Source organism: Acanthopagrus latus, chromosome 15, assembly GCF_904848185.1.
Source record: "Acanthopagrus latus isolate v.2019 chromosome 15, fAcaLat1.1, whole genome shotgun sequence".
Classification (NCBI taxonomy): domain Eukaryota; kingdom Metazoa; phylum Chordata; class Actinopteri; order Spariformes; family Sparidae; genus Acanthopagrus; species Acanthopagrus latus.
Window position 1 is genome coordinate 3,868,438 of NC_051053.1, and position 15,151 is coordinate 3,883,588.

The 15,151-nt window shown below is 41.4% G+C and overlaps 1 protein-coding gene across 1 annotated transcript in view; it reads left to right on the plus strand.

Annotated features, from left to right (window-relative positions):
- Window positions 1-15,151, plus strand: part of piezo1 (piezo-type mechanosensitive ion channel component 1) — a 102,425-nt gene that overhangs the window by 42,446 nt on the left and 44,828 nt on the right. Inside the window, exons 5-16 of the mRNA XM_037123909.1 lie at window positions 510-762; window positions 1,653-1,866; window positions 3,587-3,758; window positions 4,028-4,120; window positions 4,708-4,780; window positions 5,820-5,923; window positions 8,591-8,670; window positions 8,906-9,086; window positions 11,604-11,709; window positions 12,532-12,713; window positions 12,829-12,977; window positions 13,395-13,553. Coding sequence (XP_036979804.1) covers window positions 510-762; window positions 1,653-1,866; window positions 3,587-3,758; window positions 4,028-4,120; window positions 4,708-4,780; window positions 5,820-5,923; window positions 8,591-8,670; window positions 8,906-9,086; window positions 11,604-11,709; window positions 12,532-12,713; window positions 12,829-12,977; window positions 13,395-13,553 — 1,766 coding nt within the window. The remainder of the gene's footprint in view (window positions 1-509; window positions 763-1,652; window positions 1,867-3,586; window positions 3,759-4,027; window positions 4,121-4,707; window positions 4,781-5,819; window positions 5,924-8,590; window positions 8,671-8,905; window positions 9,087-11,603; window positions 11,710-12,531; window positions 12,714-12,828; window positions 12,978-13,394; window positions 13,554-15,151) is intronic.

Here is a 15,151-nt window from a genome sequence, read left to right on the forward strand (position 1 = left end):
AAAAATTACAAACAACAATTTTGCTTGATCTGTGGCCTGTATAATTTGCATTATAAATAATAAAAAAATGGTTTGTTAGCCATATTTGTGGTTTTCACTGGGAAAAAAGTTAACTTTTTCTACTAGGATTTTATGGGTTTTTTTGTGAGGTTCATTGTGTTAATACAGTATGTCAAAATAAAAAAAATAACTGTACAGTCACACATGTGAGGTTGTGCTGAAAATAATGACACCAAGTAAATAGTTTTTAAGGTGAAATATAATGGCGAAATCAAAAATAGTCAAAAATGGCCAATTATACCCTGGAATATCTTGATTTCACAACAAACTTAAATATCCCTGACGTCCCACCTTCAAACACAGCCTCATTTGGCCATCCATGAAAAAGCTACTTAACCTCCCACTTTTATATTAATACATACTTCCTACTGGCACTGCACTAGTCTTATAATTTCATGTGTGACTGTACTATACATAAGTAACTTTGTGTTGGTGTCTTTCCACCTCAGCTACAAGATGATGCAACAGAAAAAAACACAGTTGAGGAGGTGGAAGATGAGGTGGAAGAGGCATCAGTGGATGAAGATGAAGACGAAGATGAAGACGAAGATGAAGAGGAGAGGTCGTTACCTCGTGACCCTAAAGAGGAGGTATCCACAGCAACCAGAGCCAAGCTGCTGGCTGAGCGTCTGAAGGCCACAGCCCTGAAAGTGCTTAGGGACCTGGGAAGGATCTTGGCCATCGGCCTGCTGGCTTTGGCTGGTAGGATCTGTGTTATGTTATGTCTTCAAGTTTACACACAGTGTCTTAACACAGGAACAATAAGTGTGTGCACAGTCCAGACACCAGTGTCTGGTTCACACAGCGTGATCCGTCTACTTCATTCTGTCAGGCTGTTTGAATTAATCATTCAAAAACTGATTTATATCCAGAGACAGTGTTCACACAATACTATTCTGAAGTGACGACAGTGTATAAAGAAACATGTTGCCTGAGCTCTCAAACTGGAGGAGATGTGGGTTTGATTATCATTACTACCTGCTACCTGCTGCAGCCTGCTGCTGTGTAGCTCTCACAGTCATTTAACGTATTGCTATTGTCACATTACCTATATCTACCTGATCTGTTGTTTTCAACTAGACACACACCATATAATTATGACAGAAGTTGTGGCCAAAAACCCCACATACACCCGCTAGCACATCTAGCTTTGTGTGCATGTGAATGAAAGTTATCAGGATTTACTCCCAGGTCAATTAACCCAACAGTAATCACATGTATTTATTGTTGATATCTTTTATGTCTCTGTCAAGTGTCAGTGCTGGAACATCTTTCAGATGGTGCTAAGTTTGAAAGAGAGACTGAAGTTAAATATATTTTAAAAAGGAACCGCTGTAAGTGGTTTCTGTGTTTTCTGGTCTGAGCCTAGTCAGCTGCCTGATAGGCACTGTGCATGTACAACTCTCAGAGAAAAGAAAGTGCAATGTTTCATTCAGCAGCAACTTCCTTGAAAGCAAATATAATATCTTATATCTATGTGCTGGCTGTGGCTAAGGAGGTCGAGCAGTCATCAACCAATTGGAAGGTTGGTGGTGTGACTCCGACTGTGTATTGATTGTTTGTCTTTGACCTGTTATCCTTTTTCCTCCCAGGCATCACACTACCTTCTGCCTTCTCAGCCCTCTACTTCCTGCTTTTCATCGGCGTGTGCACGTGGTGGGCATGCCATCTTCCTATCAGTCACCTTGGTTTCAATGCACTGTGTGTAATGGTGGGCTTCTTCACTTCTGGTCACATGGTGTGTTTGTACTTGTACCAGAGCCTGCTGGCCCAGGCCCTGTTCCCCCCACACAGTCTGTGGGCCAGGTAAGAATATAGTTTACTATACTATATACAGACCTGCAGCTGTTTATACATGCATGATAGACCAAGAGCAGGGGAGAGAGATGGAGACAGCAAGGGATCCTCTCACTTCACACCATGTGAGCTGTTACTGTCTGGGGGCTCCCCACCACTGCCCAAAGGCTGATGCCCATAAATGTCCTGAACACAGTAAACTGCTAAAGAGATAAGAAAAAAGAAAATCAAGGCAGAGAGTAGGGTCTTTGCTGATGCACCCCCCTCACACTCTCACTCATAAGTGATACTTGAGAGGGATTATTTTGGCTGCCGTTTGTCTAAACATAGTATTTCAAGAAAATCGGCTACACAAAGTGTACATTTTATATTTTGTGTTTTTTTTAATTACTATTTTGTTGCTGTGGAAATGGATTAAAAGAAACAGAAGAATGAGTATGAGAGAATGTTTGAGTTCAGAGTAAAAGGGAGTAAAAGAGAAAGTCAATGTGCTTGTTAGAGTGGAGGAATGTAAGTATGATTTCTGGGCTGGTATGTGTGGAATGACTAGCTGCTGATCACCTGACCTTATTGGCTAAACTGAAAGATGAGTAAGCAGCATTCCACTGTTGCACGGGCTGCCAGGGCTCTCTGTCAGTGTCATGGGCTCTGTGTCAGTGTCACTTAACCTGCCGTTCATCAATCAGCTAAATCTGACCTTTACAAAAGGAGGTTACCCCGCTGTCAGCACACTGTGTGTGTGTATGTGTGTGTGTGTGTGTGTGTGTGTGTTTCACAAAAAACTTGTTATTTTGTGACTCACAGGAATAGGAAAGGCCTAATCTGTGAGCAAAATAAGTGACAATGTGTCTGCACAGTTGAGATGATCAAACCTTTAGTTTGTATGTATTTTTGGTTTTTGAGTATGAGGCGTTGTGCTGGCTATTCCATAATATTTACTTAAAGGCTATATGTAGCAGATCACTTGTGTTTCACAATTTGTTTTCTGTTATAATCAGTGGTGGAAAGAGTGCAATTAGATTTTACTCAAAAACTGTTACTGAGAAATTTTATTCAAATCAATGTTAAAAGTTACCATGACACGGCTAATCAAGTGCTAGTTGCTGCCGGTTTCTCTCTGTTTCTCTTGATCTTCAATTTTAATCTTGGTCCCAAATGTAGAATGGAATGTATCTATAGAAAAGGACAATATGAAGTCAATATGAATCTAAAATCTGTGAATCCATATTATTATTTTTAGATGTAGTACTTTTCAACAATGTTTTTGTCAACAACTTGTTCTGCATAGTTTTCTGTTCTTGTTTGAGAACATTACAATGCTCTGATAACTGGCTGACAAAGTGGGTGACTCGTCTTACAATATCTTCACTTGACTGCTTACTTAAAAAACTGACAATATATTAGGCAGGCCATTTAAACTGTTTTGTGACTGGTCCATCCCAGACTCTTTTCCTAGATCATTTCTCTAGGATGTAGATTACGGTGATTCCACCTAATCCTTTATTTCTCAGAATTTGTTCAACATGTTATTAAGTTTTTTATCCCCATCACATGTCTCTCTCTCTCTGTCTCTGTCTCTGTCTCTGTCTCTGTCTCTCTCTCTCTCTCTCTCTCTGTCTCTCTCTGTCTCTCTCTCTCTCTCTCCCTCTCTCTCTCTCTCTCTCTCTCTCTCTCTCTCTCTCTCTCTCTCTCTCTCTCTCTCTGTCTCTCTCTCTGTGTTGGTGTTTAGACTCTTTGGTCTGAAGGACATCATCATACCAGGAAACTGCTCCTTGCCTTATGAACTCAACCTTAATACCACTCATGATTGGCCAGTTTATGTCAATCCAGGGATACTGTTTCTTCTCTACATTACTATAGCAACTGTTCTCAAGACAGGATGTCGTGGAACACCGTCCCAGGTATCTGCTCCTTCTTCTTTAAATGCACCAGCTAACGTGTCTGTACCAACCTTATATCAATGCCAAAAATGTTTGCACTGAATGTTGGGATAGATTTGTACAGGTGGCACAGACATATGGTGACATTCTGTGGTATACTTTTGTTGGGATGGTTGCTGATTTGAATGACATTTTCAGCAATTTTCAACCATTTCAGTCAAAAAGGGGATGTATGTGCTTAGACAACAGTTTACATTTGAGGACTATCATGCTGTGTTTGTGTTTCACAGGTTGATGAGGAGCAAAAACAGGAGAAAGGTGAGGAAGTGGTGGAGTTAAGGTCATGGAATCAACAGAAAGAACACTTTGAAGATGACACACAGGTAAATACTCATATCTCTTTGTAAGCCACTCATTAGGGCTCAGTATGGACTTTTACTGTCCAGTGCCTAAACCTACTATTATTCAAGCTAATCTGCTTATTCTAGGGAGACACACTCTATTATAATTCTATCTTAATTAACCTTCCCTATTCTTCTGGATGGATATTCTGCAGACAGATATTAAATGACTACAGACATGCTCGTTAATTTCAGAACTTGGACAGTTGTTTATCCGTCTCCATTCTTGTCCCATCAGATTTTTATCACAGTAAAATTTCCTGGTGAAATACAGTACAGAGCTGCTTGATCTGGTTTCCCCTGTCATTAAACTGGCTCACTGCTGGTGCCCGTTGAGTCTTGCATCTGTAAAGAATGCAGCTTAATTCTCTTGGAAAATATAGCCTTTTCTATTTTAGAAATTACAACTTGTCCACTTTCGGAAACTATGATGATTTTTAGTCAGATTGCCTCATATTCATTATATCAAGTCCCTTTCTTTGATAAAACTGAATTCACACATCCACCATATCTATTCAGTTTAATGGCTGCTCTTAAAGTGTTTGTGTTTTTGTTCTCATCTCCTTCAGCTTATGCTCCTGTCTATGGGAAGAGAAGACAGCAGAGGAGGAAGCATGGCCAGAGAGAGTCAGCCAGATCTGGGTATTAATTTTTTTTCTTTTTTTCCTCAGAAATCATTTAGATAACTTAAACAGTGATGTGTTTGTGTCATATGCAAAAAAAGATATTGAGAAGGAAGAACAGAATAAGATCTGATCAGGATGTTGTGCTCTGGAGATACCTTAACTCACCTATATCACTTATGTTCTGTACATGGGCACCACTGAGTAGGTCTGTGGGAGTCTGAATTTGAGTCTTCATCTGTCTTCAAATGCTGATGAACAAACATACACAAGGGAGTTTGTGGTGGTCGGCTGGACAAGAGGGTCGGGTAGATTGATAACCCTCAACCCAGAGTTGCTAAATTGTTTGATAATCTTGTCATGGCAATTTCTGTTTCTGTTACTGTAAAGTTATACTTCACAGCACTTGGACTGATTTGGGTGTCAAAGCAAGATTAAAAACTAAAATGGAAGCCATAAAAGATTTTGTGCTGGAGAGGCTATGTGACCATTTTGAAATACGCCTTGACTGTCTGCAACAAATGGGAGAAGAAGCATAGAAGAGATGAGAGGAAACTGAGAGACGGATGCAGGAAAACTTCATGCTATTAAAACAGACCAGGTCACATTAACTGAGAGTGTTGGCACAGTTAGGGCTGAGATGAGCAACATATGGTCAGATTTGGAGTGCAACACTCAGAGGCTAAATAGCTACACTAAAGGTGGTGGAGCTGCAGCTAGCACTTATGGAGGACAGAAATAAGAGATGCAAGGGGTCCGATGCCATTCAATTTCTCACAGAATCACTCCCTTCAGTGGTGTGCACAGAGCTTGTGCAGGTGTGCAGTGTGCAGACAATCATAGCGTACTGTTTTGGCAAGGAACTGCAGAAATAAGGGCTAGAATTGTATGAATATTCATTCATTGTTGGAGCTGATGAATGCAGTGTAGCTGGGATTAATGGAGCAAATTAAGTAAGAAATATCCATGTGGTATCCACTTTCTATGATCTTCCTCAGTCCGTTTGTTTATATTCTATGTAATGTTCTGTATACTGACATTATTGTTATATTTGGCAGGTGTTAGTGGCGCCCCTGCTGGTCAACAGAGTGAAAGTCCATTTTTCCTACTGGGAAAGGTGGTCATGCAGCAGAGCTACGTCTGTGCTCTCATAGCCATGATGGTGAGTATTAGGATGAAACTTGATTTACATTAGACCATTTTGCTACCTCAGCCTATTTAGTTAACACAACTTGACCTAATTAATTATGATCACAAACTTCTGCCAAGGTCTCTGCACCTTCTTGTTGTCACATCCTGTGAACCTATGCTAATCAGCCAAAATATAAAAACCACTTAAAAATCTGAAGCCCCTCACACTTTCTGAGTGCAACACGACTGTCATAAAACAAATCCCAGGTCTGTGACAATTTGTCAGACTTAATGTAGGTGCTACCTACAAACAAAAACCATTACGTCATAACAATGTTATGTGTTGAAAATTTGTATCTTGAAGTAGACATGTATGTACTGCTGTGATCCAAGCTGTGGCAAGACCCAAGCAGAACATTGCATTGAGATGATCAGTGTTATTCACATCACCTGTCATGTTGATGAAGGTTCTCAGTCATCCAGGTGATGATAATTCTTAGTGTTGTATCTAGGCAGCTGGACTTGTTTCAGTCTCTCAAAGGTGTTTCATCTTTGTCCAAGAGGCTTCTTCAGGTCTGTCTGGAGGGGAGTTGCAGGCTTTTAAACTCTGTGTGCAAGTGTCCTTAGAGAGTTGTTAAGGACACATGTGAGCTCTGAGATTCAGAGTCGTTAGGGTCACTTGTCCTGACCCAAACGGCCTTCATGTGGGTGAGACTCGGACGAGGTCGGGAACAAATCTGTTCGGTGTGTTCAGCTGCGTTGGAAGCTTTTGGACCCGCGCTGACGTTGTCTGCTACAATACAACATGTGAAGTCTGAGAAGATTGGCTGTCAGCCGTCTGAGCCATTGGATTCTCTGATTGGTTGTGTGCTAGCTGTATGACCATTCTCATTGGCGGTGTTGCTAGTGAATCAGCGCGGTGTGTGGGAGGGGCGGAATCCTGTGTGGGCTTTGTTTTTCAGTGCACTCTGTTCCGTCATTTCTCATTCATTATTGCATCTCGCGCTTGTGCAGAACGCACACACTACTGTTTTCACTATCCCTGCATCGGCGGACCAAACCACCAGGGACCAGTGGATCAATTTTATATATGACAGCAATGTTCCTGTCACCCTCCCTGCTGCTCTTCATGTTTGTGGTAAATACTTTACCACAGACTCTTTAGCAAATTTGGGGCAATACTAGGCAAAGACGGCTTCATCCCTGCATTTAAAAAAGGGGGTGATTCCAACTACCAGGGACGCACCTGCAGTGCAATCGGTAAGTCTCGCAGCTTGTGTAAGGTTATGCTTTATTGTGTCCGAGACCCTGAAATGACGGTATACCGCTGTCTGTTTAGCAGAAAGGGCAGCAGCTAACTTCTAATCGTGCTAACACTAGATGCTAACGGGACAAGTATAAACTTTGAACCCCGTATTTTGTCCGCGGTGCGGTGCGTTGCTCTGCGGTGTGGATGTTTGTAATTGGACACCACGGATTGATATTAATACAATGCACATCCAAAGTGATCCAAGGGGGACTGGATACGTTAAAAAAAACAGGTGATGACTCCTTTAAGCTGTCTGGGAAGGCAACTCTGTACTGCATTATAGGTGGGTGATTAGAAGTGTCGTAGGCCACTTCCACTGTTCAAAGATGGCCGTTCCAGTTTGACATAGATGGATTCTTTTACTCCTCTTTCAAACCATCTGTCTTCTCAGGCCAAGAATTTTACATGTTGTCCTCACAGGAATGATTTTCCCCTTCAGGTGTAAGTGGACAGCAGGGTTTTGACCTGAGGAGTTGGTCCTCCTGTGTTGTACCATTCGTTTATGGAGACGTTGTTTTGTCTCCCCAGTGTACAAATCTGCGCAGTCTTGGCTGCATTGAACAGCATAAACTACTACTCTGTTTCCTGCCTCAGTGTTTTTTTGTTAGGAATGCACAGGTTTCTGCCTCAGAAGGATAGTCAATAAACATCATATCCTGGTTCACTTCAAACCTGCCAACACACTCCCAGATATTCCTGCAAGACAAGGGTCTGCTGTCCACTTAGATCTAAAGGAGAGAACCCTTTCCTTTGAGGACAACAATGTAAACATTTTAACTCCAATCATGTTGTGATGTGTCAGATCAGGCTGATCTGTTACAACACCCAGTCAATAACTAAGGGGGCATGTCCAGTAATAGACCTCTGTGAAGGGTTCTCTCATGCTCCTCACTCCTTGGAGCACAAATAAGAGCATTGGGGCAGCCTGCAAGATGCGGGACAGGAATGACCTCCAGTTCAAGCAAGGAGCAAGGAAACCACAAATAAGAATGAGAAGTACCGATGCACTGCATCTCCCTTATTGGCGCTTCCCTCTTTCAAGTGTTTTCCAGCCTATCAGCACCTTCCCTGTTTCTCACGGTGTTCTGTTCATTACACTTGCCTGTGTATCTCCACCTCACACCACCTGCACCTCATTCCCTCATTAATTTAGGGAAAATTACAGACCAGAAAGCTGTCAGAATCACATTTTCACAACAATTTCTGGTGTAAACTTGCAAACATCTTCCAAGAACACCTCAACACCCCCCTCTCAAAATTATTGCAATAATTTTATCGCCACCCATTGGCAAACACTGATGTAGAGTAACAGCATAACAAAACAGCATCACATTATGGATCTCACAGACTAGAAGTCTTCATTTTTTCATGTGCTGTTTCCTTGTTCAGGTTTGGAGCATCACATACCACAGCTGGCTCACATTTGTGCTGCTGCTGTGGGCTTGTCTCATCTGGATCCTGCGTGCAAGGTACTATTCACACCCGCAGCACTGATGGTGACAATCACAAGTCAACGATAAACAACCAGATTATCTTTAGACAGTGACCGTTGTAATTGATGCTGGGTTATTGTATCTGTGTATGTGATGTCCAAGTTAAACTTGTTAAACAAAACAAATACATTTCTCAAATTTTAAAGTGAATTCATCATGATAATGCAGATTTTCCAGGTCAGTAAGCTGTTTTTTGTTTTGTTTTTTGCAGGCGGCACGCAGCCACACTGTGCTCTCCATTCATCCTGCTCTATGGCCTGGCTCTGTGCTGTCTGCAGTACGTCTGGGCCATGGAGCTTCAGCCTGAACTGCCCACCACTGTGGGAACCATGAGCCTCAAACAACTAGGACTGGACAGAGCTCAATACCCCTGTCTTAGACTGGGAGCCATGGTAAAATGAGAGTAGATATTCTGGGTGAACTGGTGATGAAATTAAACTTGTTACTTGTTATGATATATGTTTAATATGTACCATTAAATATAACCCTGTGATAAGTTGCTGTTGGAAGCTGGCACTTGTCCAAGATGTTTAGTGATAAAAACCATATATAGTAAGGTTAATCTCAGGTCACTTGGTACAGTCTGATACTTGCTGACAAAATATCATGAGTTCAACTGATGTGCCTGATTACCTGCAGTATCACAGCCAAACTCCTGGATTGAGATGAAACCCTGTATAATCACACCATAAATGGTCATATTTGGTGTGAGTCAGAAAGTCTTAAAATCTTTTAAATGAATTCAGATAATAATGTTTTTGTTGCACTGACATTGGCCTATTTAAGTAATATTTCCTCATATTCATCCTTAATCCTGGCAGAGAGAGCAAAGTTCCAACATGTTGCTCTCTAACTATATTTCAACTGCAGCTGCTGAAAACACTTATTTTCCATACATGCAAAAAAAGTATGTCTCGAACAGCCCCGCATCAGGTTTTATATTGTGGCAGTTAATTATGCTGGTCATGCATCAGGCTTTGGTTGTGAATGCTGGAAGCAAAAGCTCCATTCAGACCTCGTAGTATTCTACAATTTCTCTACATCCCAGGTAGTATTCCTCTTTCAAATCCCATTAAAACTTTTCAAAATGTTTTGATTTTGAAGCTTAGTCTCACTTTTGTTATAATGGATGTCAAATAGAAATATCTTCATACCCACTCATTTTCAAACTCGTCCCAGTCCTTCATACATTCTCATAGAAACACCATTCAAACTTTCAAACTGTCACAAAGATCAGAACTTTGTCACATCAGTCCTACTTTTTCATTGTATTCATACTTTCAGCACAGTCACAGTCCAAATTTTCATAATTTTCATAATATTCAGATATTTACATAACTGTGTATGAGTCAGAATATTGCCAGCCAGAGTGGAAGACTCAACTGACAGAGTGCAGACGAGCTCCAAAAACCTTGACCCTGTGCGCCGCTTCATTCTCACGATGTTCACTCCACTTGGACAACTTAAACTTCAGCTTGTAAGAACATTTGTGTCGGCTGCAACAGTGTTCCTCTGGCAGCAATTGGTCAGCACTCTTGATATGTAAAAGCCCACAGAGCCAAAAGTATTAGTCCAACAGTCCCACTAAACTAAGAGGAAAAATACCTGGAGGCAGGCTGACACATCCACTTTTCTTAAATGCTCCACAAACAAAATTTTTGACATGAACGCACAAAAATTTCACAGTGTGCTCCGTACACTTTCATGGTTTATACCATAGCATCTTTAAAGTTATACTGTGATACACTTACTGTTTCTGAGGGGAGGACCATGATAATCAGTCAACATCTCTATAAAATCAACTCTTTCTGTCTGGTAACACGACCAACTTAGAGCCTGTCCACACCAGCCTGGGTAATTTTGCAACCGTGAAGTTATGTTCCGGGATTTACTGTTTTGTTCAAATGCAACCATGCTTTTGGAACACTGAAACCATGGTCGTTTGAAACCAGGGTGAGGTTTTTGGATGATTCGGGTTTCAGCAGTTGCGTGTGGATATGACAACTGCGGTTATTTCCATTGCTTACGTCAGAGCTGAGCGCGTGCCTTTGTAAATATTGCACGCGCAACAATGTAAACACAGAGAGTAAAAACAGTTAAAAGGTGGTTAGAGGTTGCTATCTAGCCAGAGTAAATGTTCGCTTGGTAGGATAAAATGGACTTGACAAAGTTGTTGTTTATTGGCCTGCTGTGAGCTGTGTTCGGCTGTCATGTCCAGCTGCTCAACTTAATGCAACAACGGCGGCGCCTAGATGATCAATGAAAGAGACTGCTCCTCTTGTTAGCGACCCCAACTGCAACTTTCTCAAGGAGACAGCAGCGACAGCAGCCCGGCACACCTATTGCTGTGGCATATGTATTACACGTATATTGCATCACTTGGTGGCGGATTTTACGGTTGCATGTGTACAGAGTTATTCTGCAAAATAACCTGGTCTGGTTACCATCCCAATGGCAACCTTTAATTCCATCTGGGAAACTGAGACAGATTCACTAGTGAGTGCAGTTTAAAACACACAGTGGCACACACACACAAATGAAGTCAAATATGCACCCGTTAGCACTGCAAACATGACCACAGACATACACACATATACTCATTCTCACTCAACATCTCTTCATACTCCATCAGCTGCCTCTCCACACTAATCAATCCAATCTAGTGAATTAAAGCCACCACTTCAGTTTGGCATTACATTTTCAAAAAACCCTAAACCATTTCACACTGTTTATATATTCTGGCATTATTCAAAGTTTCTAAAGCCAGCAATGTGCATTCAACATTAGCTTTTCAACAGTCAGCATTCACAACCAAAAGTTCTGAGGAACTTGCCTTATCTAGTTGCTCTCCATGTTTTTCAGTGTGTTTTCCATCCCTCTCTTTTTTTTTCCTCTCTGTTTCTCTCTAGCTGCTTTTCACTTTAACCTTCTGGCTTTTGGTGCGTCAGTCAGTGAAAGAAAACTTCAGCAAAAAGAGGAAAATGGCCACAACACTACAGGAAGTCACTACAGGAGGTCAGACATTTTTAACACATGCACACACACAAACAAACACAACACAACACCATACACACACACACACACGTACGCATTTATTAAGATAGTTGTTGGACTTGGCTGTTTGACGTTCCTCTGAGTGTCCAAGTATTTTTGGCATTGTTGAATTTTGTTTCCTCTGTCGACTATGTAGCACTAGAGAACACTTATTTATACATTAGGCTGAAGTATATCAAGAGTAAAGCTTACCATAGAAAATGTCTGTAAATCAAAGAATGATTTTGGCAAACGGCTGACTTCCTGTTGCCAGTAGGTGGCACAATGACTATGACCATGTTGACTAATTTCACAAGTGTAGGTGAAAGTAGTCCCAGGGGCTGCATTTGTGGGGGTACTCATGAGCCATTTTGCCCCAGCCATTGCTAAAACCCATAAAATATTTTAACTACTTTTGAATTGTGTGCAAAGTTCAATGAGTTTTTGAGCATGTCTGCTCCCCCCCAAGATAGCAATTTATTTTAGTTGGAAATAAAGAATGCGATTTCCGTGCATTTCAATTTTTAAAATATTTTCAATATTTCCTAAATATTCATTGGTCTGTTGATGTGTTTATCTTTGTTGTTGTCTAAAAACTGAAATTCTTACTTAAAAGATGAACCCTTTAAACCTCCACTATCAGCTTAAATTGCCTACACAAACATAGCTTCCTACACAAGTGTCTGATTAAATCTGTTGGATACTGATCTGCAGAGGATGTACAATATCTTCCTGATGACTTTTTCTTTACCATCAACGTGTGACCTCTCTCCTTCTCCTTCTTTAACCTCTTCTCCTGGTCAGAGGAGGGGGCTGGTAATGAATCGGTGCTGAAGGTTGTGGGGGGCATGGTGATGAGCTGCTATGCCAAATACTGGATCTACGTGTGTGGAGGGATGTTCATCATGGTCTCCTTTGCGGGAAAACTTGTTGGATACAAGATCATCTATATGCTGCTGTTCCTGATCTGCCTCTGTCTGTATCAGGTAGAAACAAGCCTGCAGAAATTTCATTCAGGTTCATGGCTTAGATCAGTAGTTTTGTGAAACAAAAACAAAAATATCAATTTCTTGTAATGACTGACTTGTTCATATTTACCAGGTGTACTACTCTCTGTGGAGGCGTCTGTTGAAGCTCTTCTGGTGGCTCGTTGTGGCCTATACCATGCTGGTGCTGATCTCCATCTACACTTACCAGTTTGAAGATTTCCCTGGGTACTGGAGAAACTGTACTGGTTTCACAGAAGAGCAGTAAGTTCTTATACAAAGAGCCTAAGACTGTCAGGTGTGTTCCCCTGCCCTGCTGATACTTCCCTGTAGGCTGATTATATGTTTTGTTTCAATATGAAATAGAAAATTCAATACTAATAAGTTTAAACAATACCCTTGATTAAAGGACAATTCTAACTGCTCACAGCTTACAAAGACAAACCATCCCAAGCATCAGTACAGGGCTTGTGTCACGCAAATGGTGATAATTAGGGTTGTAGAGACAGGGTCATGGCTCATAGCCAAAAATAAACTGTCTTTAATAACCCTGCATTCTTTCCACTCTGAGCAATGTGCGTTTGCTGTGTGGTAATTGAACACATTAATGTAGGAATGAGAAATATGTATTTCTAAAACTGAAATGATAACGGTATAATCGTGCCTCCCTGTTGTCCACAGGCTGGCAGCCATTGGTCTGGAGACGTTTGCCCTGTCCGAGCTCTTCACCAGTATTCTGATCCCTGGCTTCTTCCTGCTGGCCTGTATCCTGCAGCTGCACTACTTTCACAAACCCTTCATGAGAATCACTGACCTGGAGCATGTCACACCCATACACAAGTAACCCAACCAACACACTCCTAATACTCACAAGCTTGCAAGCTAACAGTGTTGTTAAAAGACACAGTGAAATGAAAGTATGTGTGTTATTATTGCATACTTTGCCATGTGGAGTATTATAAAGTGGAACTGAATATCTGTGTGAGGGATTTAGTAAGGAGAGGGATTATATCATCTGCTGTAAAAAGATTAAAAGGACTGTTGGACATCGACAATTTTAGATGAGCGCAGGACAAATTGGAAACAGTTTTTTCAGTATGAACTTGTTCTTTGAAGAGAACGGGGCATCAATGGCAGACCTTCCCATTGGTGTGGTCTCACAAAAATCAGCTTGGTCAGAAACATGCACACCAGCAGCCTGCTGGAGGTCATTTTGTAGGGCTCGAGCAGCACTCCTCCTGTTCGTCCTCACACAAACAAGCAGATACCAGTCCTGCTGCCGGGTTGATTACCATCTACACCCCTATCCCGCTCTCCGTGTGCAATGGCCGGTCTCCTGGTATCTCCTCCATGCTCTTGAGACTGTGCTGGGAAACACAGCAAACACAACACAAAGCAGAACACAAAACTGGGAAGAATCAGTCAGGAAAGATAAGGAGCAGTGACAACCATGCAAAACATTCCCTCTTTGGGGGTTGTCGGCTTTTGGCTGTCCATTGCACCCGTCACTACAATAACACAGGGATTTGGGCTCAAGTTGAGTAGAGTCAAAGCTTTGATCACTTGAAACCTAACTTGTATGTTACAGGTGACTTAACTTGACTTGGCACGTTATGACTTGAATGACTGCGGTTCTGTTCCGTTCTGTTTTCTTTTCTGCTTTTTCGGTGAGGGTCGCAGACATGTTTTATCCCCCCTTTTTCAGGGGGGGGGGGTTACTGGGGCCAAAGGCCAGGGTTCACCCTGGATGAGTCGCCAGCTCATCACTGATGGCAGAGGCACACAGGTGCCAACTGCACATCAGGAGTAATTTTGGGGTTAAGTATCTTGCTCAAGGATACTTCGACATGTAGCTCAGTTAGACCCCAGGGGAGCCAGAATTCTTTATTGCGGTTTAAATAACAAAGATGAAATAAAGAAAACACTGACATTAGAAGTTTGTAATGTTTCATGGTATGTGAGCATGTTCTGGAAATGACAGTGTCGTGATTGGATGACTACCATGTCAGTCAAGCTCCTAATTATATGATTGTATAAACAAGAAATGTGCACGGTTGCGGCTTAGTAGCCTGGCTGTCAGTATTTTTCTGTTTAAAATGATGGGAGCTATGCTTTTTTGAGGAGAAATGAAGAAATAGATAAGCTTTAATCAAGTTATTTTTTTCTCCACTGAGTAACAATAAAAATTGTGGCCTCACTTTGGAAATGTTGGAAAATCTATGAAAAATGAAGCGAAAAATGCAGAGATGACAAGAAGAGCTGATCATGCTGCAGGTCAGTTACAGGATATTTCTTCTATTTAACCCAATATTTACCAATGATTAACAACTGAATTTGGTACACTGAAGATGATACGTTTTAACTATTTATCTTGATATCGGAAATGTTTAAAATTCTTTGTTTTTTCTTAAAATTCTTTGTGTCAACCATTTGAGGCA